Source organism: Salvelinus namaycush, chromosome 32, assembly GCF_016432855.1.
Source record: "Salvelinus namaycush isolate Seneca chromosome 32, SaNama_1.0, whole genome shotgun sequence".
In the NCBI taxonomy this organism is placed as follows: domain Eukaryota; kingdom Metazoa; phylum Chordata; class Actinopteri; order Salmoniformes; family Salmonidae; genus Salvelinus; species Salvelinus namaycush.
In genome coordinates, this window is record NC_052338.1 from 7,228,687 (window position 1) to 7,238,537 (window position 9,851).

At 43.5% G+C, this 9,851-nt stretch overlaps 1 protein-coding gene across 1 annotated transcript; it reads right to left on the bottom strand.

Annotated features, from left to right (window-relative positions):
• Nucleotides 1–1,611: 1,611 nt before the first annotated feature.
• Nucleotides 1,612–9,533, bottom strand: LOC120026946 (glyceraldehyde-3-phosphate dehydrogenase-like). The gene is made up of 12 exons (XM_038971729.1): nucleotides 9,455–9,533; nucleotides 8,851–8,896; nucleotides 6,852–6,951; nucleotides 6,633–6,742; nucleotides 6,247–6,337; nucleotides 5,872–5,987; nucleotides 5,538–5,619; nucleotides 3,541–3,692; nucleotides 3,301–3,379; nucleotides 3,070–3,153; nucleotides 2,454–2,551; nucleotides 1,612–1,896 (listed from the first exon to the last, which is right to left on the bottom strand). Exons 2-12 carry the CDS (start codon nucleotides 8,871–8,873, stop codon nucleotides 1,827–1,829), a joined length of 1,005 nt encoding a protein of 334 aa, XP_038827657.1. The 5' UTR covers nucleotides 8,874–8,896; nucleotides 9,455–9,533; the 3' UTR covers nucleotides 1,612–1,826.
• Between the last annotated feature and the right edge of the window lie 318 nt (nucleotides 9,534–9,851).

Sequence of the window (9,851 nt, forward strand, 5' to 3'; positions counted from 1 at the left end):
GTGTGGGCATGGGTGAATGGTGGGTTTGGATGGTGGTTGGGCCTTCTTTCGAAGCTGCCACTTGTCTTCTGCAGCATGGCGGAGAGCTTCTTCGTACCGGGCTACTCCCTCGTGGACAGTTTTCCTCCACGTCAACTTCTCTTTTCCAGTGTCCTCCCAGCTGTTCAATATTACTGAGCACTGAAGCTGACATCATGCATCAGTCGCAGTATTCTGGTGCATTTGTCAGGGCAGCCAATGACAGAATCAGCCAGAGGGCAAAGCAGTTCAGAGTCAAAGGCTTTTTAAGGTCTAAATGGTTGTTCCTGGCATTTTTCTTGCAGTTGTGCTGTGAAGCTCATGTCTGGTGCCAATTGGGGTTTTGCAAAGATGAGTAAGTTCCTGCATACACACCAAGAGAGCCCCTTGACATAGGTCAAGTGTGATGGCGTCGTGGATTGAGCAGCAGACACTTGAAGTCTGGACACCACCTGAGGGATGGTGTGAAAAAAAATGACTACTGCTCCCGTGTCTGAGGTTAGATTTGACCGTTTATGACTGAGGCACAGGACATGAGTAAGGAAAGCTTGGGCCTTTTTCAAGACTCTTAAATGCATCCTTACCTCCCTTTCTTGAATCCGACATGGTGAAAGCGAAGGAAGGCTTACACATCAATCCAGGTCAGTGATTTTTCCCGAAATTACCAGGAAGTGGTTTAACTTTGAACCGTCGTTAAGCACTGCTTTTTATCCGCAACAAGTTGTGCAAAGACAACTGGTGGGAAAAAGCTAATTTTATTAATGTGGGAATCTGTTCCCAATTTGATGGGAACCTAGCTTTTAAGTATTAACATGGAATTTGTTGATTTAGTAATTGAACCAACCCTGACCCTTGACACTAAACGTGTAGGAAATACTGAGACTTGCTTGGCTACCCAGATGCCTTGCTCCAACCAAGCGCTATGCCACGCCCACAGACGTTACGTTTCCTACAATGAGTCTGGATCCGAGTACCTCCTTAAACCCGTCCAATTTCATTCTGCTACTCAGTTCTGGATCAGTCAGGCTAGACTTACAAGATGGGTTGTCAGGTCACAGACAAGGGTGGTCCATGGAAGGCCATGCTGGCCGGCTTGCAGGGCAAAGTTTAATTTAGAACCACACTAAACAAATGTCCTAAATTTACCAAAGAATATGTAAAATACTGTAGTTTATCTTAAGTTAAACCCTTTTTATAAGTCACAGTCGGGTACGTCAACTACTTCAGACCAGCTGCATAGAGCTGCATCTCCATATGACTGATTTAGAATTGAGATTTCACCCGAGTGAAAAGCAGTACAAAAATCCTATCCATCACAGGTGATAACCTATTAGGGACCCAGTGGTCCTGGATTGATTCATACCACAGCCTTAGCGACTGGAGTGATGTTCTAGCTGGCGCCTCTCTCCAGCTTACTGGAGTGCCCGTCTGTTCTACGGCGACGTGAACAGTGGGCTAGGGACGTTAGTCCATGCAGGGTGGTTTATTAGGCAGCAGCTGGAATAAAACAGTGATTTATTTTCCGTTGCAAAAAGTAAAGATAATCAGAATGCCGTTGAGCACCGTAATGAAAATGTGCTCTGGAAGAACGAGGACAGTTTTCACAAACGGGACTTTTATTGTCTGAGTGCAAAATTAAGCCATAGTGCAGTAAAGATATCCTCTTCAAGCAAAAATCACACTAGTGATATTTTATGAAAATGTTGCCTTGGAGTTGCCTATAGGCTCTTTCTCTGGCGGCGGATTGGTGGGATGTCCGTTCAGAAGGAATATTTCACGAGATGTGGGGGTTCGGAGTTGTGGAAGCTTCACTCCTTGGAGGCCATGTGCAGACACAAATCAACGACACGGTTGCTGTAGCCAAACTCGTTGTCGTACCTATGGAAAAGAGAATTTAACGAAAACACAAAACCCTACAAATTACAGAAAAGGCTATACTAATTCAATGATTGTTGTTATTCTGTGCCAGCACACCATTGATTGTATCTGGGTGAGCGACTTAAACCCATGAACTGCATTCAACAATGTGGTCCAACAAAAGTAATTCATTTTCAAGGTAGGCAGTCCTGTCCTTTTAACACCAGCTGCTACACTAGGCATTGTTTGCCACAAGTTAAAATTGTCCACCAAACCACACTTGTTGCATTTCACCACCCCACAATAACAGGACATTTTATTTAATAAGCTATTGTGTATACAATTTTTGGCCTGGTTTAGATTCTGACAAGGCATCAACTTGTTGATTGAAACTCAAATTAAAGGGAAGTTGGTGTTACTCAAGGCTCTGCTCATTATATATACACTGACCTTGGCAAGGTTATAACAGCACATTCACTGCAATGCGAACAATACACCGCTGTACATCTCAATGAAACTTTGAGTCGGTGGACACCTAGTGAGCGATTGCAAGGGTGTGTAGGTTCCTGCATACATACCATGAGACCAGCTTGACAAAGTGGTCGTTGAGTGCAATTCCTGCACCGGCGTCAAAGATTGAGGACCGGCAGTCACTGTTGAAGTCTGTGGACACCACCTGCGGGGGGGGGGGGGGGGGGGGGGGGGGGGGGGGGGGGGGGGGGCACTTGGAGCTTAGACATTTCAGCCTGACTTTGAGGCCTCGGGCATTAGAGTTAGGAAATGTTGCCTGTTCTTTAAGTGTGCACTACATCCACAGTCGATGCATTCTAGAACTAGCACAGTGGTCAAATTGTCAACTAATAATCCCTCATTCAAATCAGATGGGCTAGTTCTGGAATACATCAAATACGAATGGCTGGGGACTTAAGTTTGAGGAAACTGATCCAAACTGCACGTTTTGGTTTTTGCCCTAGCACTAGACAGCCGACTCAAATAATCAAAGCTTGATAATGAGTTAGTTATATGAGTCAGCTGTGTAGTGCAAAGCAAAAACAAGCATTGGGGGGCCCCAGGTCAGTTTGGTAAACGGATCTAGACTAATCTAATAATTGTTTTACTCATAAGGAATAGTATACAAGTGCACACTAAGAAGAAAAATAGACAGATTGGGATGGAGTTAGTGGGGAAATTTACCTGGTCCTCTGTGTATCCCAGAATTCCCTTCATGGGTCCTTCAGCAGCAGCCTTGATGACCTTCTTGATCTCGTCATAAGGTGCCTAAAGCAGACGAACATGTTAAAAAAGGTAGACCATACATATATGAAGTGCCGGTTGCTGTAATGCCGGTAACTTATCCCAAACTCCCAGTTTAACCCTAGTAGACAAGCAAAAGTATATATTTGTTTAAAGTGGTTGGAGACTTACAGCCTTCTCAAGACGGACAGTCAGGTCAACCACAGACACATTGGGAGTGGGGACACGGAAGGCCATGCCCGTCAGCTTGCTGTGGGTTAGAAAGACCAACAAGGTTCAGGAGCCACACCATTACACAATTCAAGTATTAAAAAACAACTTGTCACTAGTAAAAAAACTAGGGCCATATAAATCCCAGCCGTTATCACCATTGTCAAAACCGTCATTAAAGTGATCCTGATTGGTTCATACCCGTTCAGCTCGGGGATAACCTTTCCCACGGCTTTGGCGGCACCGGTGGAGGCAGGGATAATGTTCTGGCTGGCACCACGGCCATCTCTCCACAGCTTACCGGAGGGCCCGTCAACAGTCTTCTGTGTAGCTGTGACGGCATGAACTGTGCTCTGGGGGGAACCAGTGGTAGGGATGTTAGTCTAGGCATGGTTTATGGACGGCACCAAAATTAAATGGATATAACATTCCAGAATCTACAATTTGGAAATGTTCATACCTCAAAAGTAGTCAATTGAGAGACGCCCATTACTCATCAATACTTTTACGATCTGAATTTCAGAGAAATTGATCATTCATTGATATACTAATAAATGAACCAGGAGGGTTTGGATAGATTGATACACTAATTTGAAAATTTGATTTTGGGCAGTAATGACCTTTAATGTTCACACTGATAATGTAAATGCTAAGTACACACTTTACTACTGAACAAAAAAAGTTTATTTTTCAGGACCGTCTCTCAAAGAATTTGTAAAAATCCAAATAACTTCAGATCTTCATTGTAAAGGGTTTAAACACTTTCCCATGCTTGTTCAATGAACCATTAACAATTAAACATGCACCTGTGGAACGGTCATTAAGACAACAGCTTACAGACGGTAGGCAATTAAGGTCAGTTATGACAACTCAGGACACTAAAGAGGCCTTTCTACTGACTCTGAAAAACACCAAAAGAAAGATGCCCATAGTCCCTGCCTTAGGCATGCTGCAAGGAGGAATGAGGACTGCAGATGTGGCCAGGGCAATACATTTCAATGTCCGTACTGTGAGATGCCTAAGACAGCACTATAGGGAGACAGGACGATCAGCTGTTCATGCTCGCAGTGGCAGACCCCGTGTAACACCTGCACAGGATCAGTACATCCGAACATCACACCTGCGGGACAGGTACAGGATGGCAACTGCCCGAGTTACACCAGGAACGCACAATCCATCCATCAGTGCTCAGACTGTCCACAATAGCCTGAGAGGCTGGACTGAGGGCTTGAAGGCCTGTTGTAAGGCAGGTCCTCACCAGACATTACCGGCAACAACGTCACCTATGGGCACAAACCCACCGTCGCTGGACCAGACAGGACTGGCACAAAGTGCTCTTCACTGACAAGTCACAATTTTGTCTCACCAGGGGTGATGGTCAGATTTGCATTTATCATCAAAGGAATGAGCATTACACCGAGGCCTGTACTCTGGAGCGGGATCGATTTGGAGGTGGAGGGTCCGTCATGGTCTGGGGCGGGTTGTCACATCATCATCAGACTGAGCTTGTTGTCATTGCAAGCAATCTCAACGCTGTGCGTTACAGGGAAGACATCCTCCTCCCTCATGTGGTACCCTTCCTGCAGGCTCATCCTGACATGACCCTCCAGCATGACAATGCCACCAGCTATACTGCTCGTTCTGTGCGCTATACTGCTCGTTCTGTGCTGGCCATGGCAGAATATTGACATTTCTGTCTTGCAGGAGCAAGACAGAAATGTCAATATTCTGCCATGGCCAGCGAAGAGCCCGGATCTCAATCCCATTGAGCATGTCTGCGACCTGTTGGATCGGAGGGTGAGGGCTATTCCCCTGCAGAAATGTCGGGAACTTGCAGGTGCCTTGGAGGAAGAGTGGGGTAACATCTCACCGCAAGAACTGGCAAATCTGGTGCAGTCCATGGGGACATGCACTGCAGTACTTAATGCAGCTGGTGGCCACACCAGATACTGACTTGATTTTGACCCTCCCTTTGTTCAGGGACACATTCAATATTTGTTAGTCACATGTCTGTGGAACTTGTTCAGTTTATGTCTCAGTTGTTGAATCTTGTTACGGTCATACAAATATTTACACATGTTAAGTTTGCTGAAAATAAACTCAGTTGACAGTAAGACATTTCTTTTTTTGCTGAGTTGACATTCCAGTAAGTACTGCACTTCGACAAAGTCAAACACTGAAGGAAAATCTGTTCTTACCATGAGACCCTCAACAATGCCAAAGTTGTCGTTGATAACCTTGGCGATGGGAGCCAGGCAGTTAGTTGTGCAGGAGGCATTGCTGTGAGGACATCACATAATTACTATCATACCAGCACAAATGTTAAATAAATAAACATTTTGCAACAAATGCATTAAACTCAGCTTAAATGCACGGTTTATTTAAATTGAAATAGTATTACCTCAGGACTGAGGGTAGGAGTCTAAATAGAGCACACTAAGATGGTTTCAGCCATTCCATGTACACATTATCTTTTGGCCATAGGGAATTACCACTGCTCTTTTAAGATGCAACGAAGGGGGGGGGGCTTACCTGACGACCTTCAGGGAGTTGTCGTACTTCTCGTGGTTGACGCCCATTACAAACATGGGGGCATCTGCGCTGGGGGCGGAGATGATGACCCTCTTGGCACCTCCCTGCAGGTGAGCCTGTTGTGGCAGTTGGGGTTAGAGGGCAAAGGACATTGTGGAATAGCAAAGCCAGTGAATGAACCGGGACAGACAACCTTTAGGCACAGAGTTAAAAAACCCAGCTATGTTAAAAAGCAGTAGTCTAGAGGTAAAAAAATGGTGTTAATGTGAAGTGGGGTCACGGCAAAACATGCCTACCAAAATTATGACTGATCGCCAATATAACTATAAAAATGTGACCATGGCCTTCCTACTGCTAGTGAACGGATGTTCTTACAGAAGCTTTGTCGATGGTGGTGAACACACCAGTAGACTCCACAACATAGTCAGCTCCAGCCTCGCCCCATTTGATGGCAGTGGGGTCCCTCCTGAAGATAGAAGTTGGGATTAAGAGCCACAAACCTAGCATTCAATTAAAGATATCAAATGGTTCCATTTGGTGTGAAACCCATAGGCATCCTAACATAAGTGGTCTAGACCGATCAAGCACTCCCAAGCGTCAGCCTTGGCACGCCCAAGAGTCAATGGGGCAGTTTCCCAGAACCAGGGAGAAATTTCCATTGTAAGTGCTTTTTAGTCGACCTCTAAGCTTAATATGGGTGCAGGAAAGCATCCAAATGTGTAATTTGAACCAATGTACTTAAAAGAAAAAGGAAAACTCACTCATGGAAAACTGTGATGGTGAGGTTCCCAATGATCAGCTTTCCACCCTCCTGCTTCACTTCACTGTGCTTCCAAACACCGTGGGTGGAGTCATACTTGAACATGTAGACCTACGGAACAGGGGCAGGTACAGTCAGTCATGGTACAGTAAAAACCTGAGGTTTAGTTTACATTTTTTAAAAGTGTACTGCACTTCTTAATGCAGTATGAAGTTCTCACCATGTAGTCCAGGTCGATGAAGGGGTCATTTATGGCGACAACCTCAACTTTTCCACTCTTGGCAGCAGCACGGGTAACCAGGCGCCCAATACGGCCAAATCTGAGAAGCGAAATCAGATCATTTTACGATTAATCCCCATGTATCCATATGACCATACCAGCAGGTGGCAGCAGCACTATAATGACAGCTCTACAAGGCCTGCCAACCTTGACTGATAACAATACTTGACATTTGCAGCCCAGAGCCTTTGTTTATGCCTAATATGGTTGGGTTGGTGCAGCGTGACGAGAAAGTGCGGGTTGAGGACAAATTGTAGAATCAGGTTAGAGAAGACAGATATGTAAGCTTGGTTGGCCTGCGCAGTTAGTGACATTACCGACCAAATGCAAATAAATGTTATCATAGTGTTTAAACTAGATTAAGACACATTGCCATCAGTTGTGTAGGTCTAGTTTCAGCATAATGTCAGTGAAGTGTTTAGCGCAATCCACATAGGTGAAATAACTTAAGTCTGATGGTTACTGTAACTCAAGCGGATTACTGACAGAACCACAGTCAAATACTGAATGCAGGAGACTTCAGTTTCAGTTAGTGGTTGAGAAATGTTTAAGGTCAATAATAAGGCATATGAATCTAGATGACACAAAGTAAACTGGATTGTAGTCTAGAATTGTTTTCAGTCTTAATTTATAAAGATAATGTCAGTTCTGGGCAGCTGAAGTATTAACTTCCTTGTAGATACCGTCAGCAGTCAATTAGCGCAGAGCTGTCTTGTGGTATATAGATATATATAGAACAATCAAGTTCACAGCGTGTATACTAAAACTCTTGAGGATTCACTGTCATGAATTGTGATTATCGTTATGTTTAAACTCATTTGAACTTTGTCCAGTGACGCAAGCCGACACACCCCCAACTCCAAGGGTGTCCTGTTCACAAGGGTCAATGTATTGACCAAGAAAGGACTCAGTGCGTCAGAACAGAGTAAAAACAGTGAAAAACAAGTAGCCCACTTGGTAACGAGGTAAACAGTTGGTGTTCTGGAACAAAACCCTTGTTATCCATTCCCATTAACAAGTCCTGTTCTAGTCAATTGATGTCATGGACGTCCATGACATCAGTTGAGGGAACAAAAAAACAGAAAACAAAACACGTCCATGACATCAGTTGTGGGAACTGAACAGTCAGGAGGATTTATTGCACTCTGATAAGAACATTTAGTTTCCACACCATATAAAGGTCAATCAATACAATCTCATATCAGTGTTTCCGGTTTAAAATGTTACAGGTTGTCTTGGACTTCATGTTTATTTGAGAAAGGGCCTATCATATCCAACTTTAATCTTTGTGCAGCTCAAATATTCAGTCATTGGGCTCCCAAGTGGCGCAGCCATCTAAGGCACTCTGTGCAAGAGGTGTCACTTCAGTCCCGGGTTCAAAACCAGGCTGTATCACATCCGTCCGTGATCGGGAGTCCCATAGGGCGGCACTCAATTGGCCCGGGTTTTCCCGTCATTCTAAATAAGAATCTGTTCTCAACTGACTTGCCTAGTTAAATAAAAGGTTACATTTAAATAATATATTAACTTATAGCCATCTATTTGCCAAATAAAGGTTATAAGGATAGGATTGTCTAAGAGCTCCTCCAAACAATCTGAACTGAACTTTAACAGGGTATTATTAGATAGAATAAAGACATGACAGCTGAGGAGAGGATTTCTACAGGAGTGTTGCAGAGGCGGTGTGACACCCAAACTATAAATAAGTAGAGAATGGACAGGGGAAGTGTCCAGACTTGGCGTATGAACTAGTAGCTACAGTATGGCTGTCCACCACCTTGGTTCCAAAGTACACAAACTGTATCAAGGGATTTGTGCAATGCAAGCCAAGGTCTCGTGACCTTTTACAACTTGGTTATCTAGCTTTGACACAAGTCAAATTCAGCCAGTGTTAAAATATTCAAGACTATTTAAGCTAAATATAACAAATGCAACTTACCCATTGATCCCAATCTTCACCATTTCGCCTGATATGGTCTAGTCCGCTGAAAGTAGAAAGTAGTAAACTTTGTATCACAAGTAATATGAGCATAATGCAAAATTTGAATTAGCATCCATGTCAGTGTTACTCAAACTAGTTTTGTCTTTCACCCTAATAGTAGACAGCTGATTCAAATGATCAACTCATCAAGTTGATTAGGCTATTATGATTCGCTGTGTCGTGAAAGCAACAAAAACGTTCACTAATTGGGGTCCCCAGGACTGAGTTTGGGAGACGGTGTACGTCAATCAAGACACTGAATAAGAGTCATAGAAAAAAGAAAATATTAAAATTGCCATGAGAATCTAGTCTGTGGCAGTGAGTCATTTATTAATGTAGACAGTTGACCAAACAGTCTTGGAAAACGTTGAAAGAAAAATGAAGTGACTAAATATGCATGCCAAAGAAAACATTTAAAAAACGATGCGCAGTCATAGAAAGCAATTAAAAACGCCAGATAAGCCTAGGCCTACAATGAGTAGTGCGTAAATCACATACAATAAACACATATGAAACTGTCAATTAAAGTTATTTTTTAAGGAATAACAAAGTTTTAAAGTACCGTTCTTGTATAGCCTCTGTCTGTCCACTTGTTTGCAAGGGGAAGCGGGGACGAGCAAAGGTGCGCTCGCATTTTATCTTCCCATTGAGTCCTTGGACACGCCTCCGCGTCCGCACGCCCTGTCAGAATGTCAAGGTCGTTGTCGCTTATCAATCGACAAGGAAGTACAGAACTAAAAACCTACATTAATTTGGACGGTGGGTGCATCTTGGCAAAATCATGTTTTAAATCATTTTCAGTCTAATTTTATATTTAAATTAATTTACTAATCAATTAAAATGGTGGGTTTGGATGGATTGATTAACTAATTTGTCAATTTTTAATACACATGGACTAAAAGCCAATGTATTATTGATCTGGCAATACATTTCTGGAGGGTGTGACACAATAGAGTCCC

Bases quoted from the DNA above. Each gene is read 5' to 3' on its own strand.
- LOC120026946 (XM_038971729.1), bottom strand. From the start codon at position 8,873: ATGGTGAAGATTGGGATCAATGG. The intron at 5,988-6,246 runs GTAAGAACATCC...CTGCCACAACAG, and splicing joins CCACCATCGACAAAGCTTCT to GCTCACCTGCAGGGAGGTGC. The intron at 2,552-3,069 runs GTAAATTTCCCC...CCCCCCCCGCAG, and splicing joins TGGGATACACAGAGGACCAG to GTGGTGTCCACAGACTTCAA.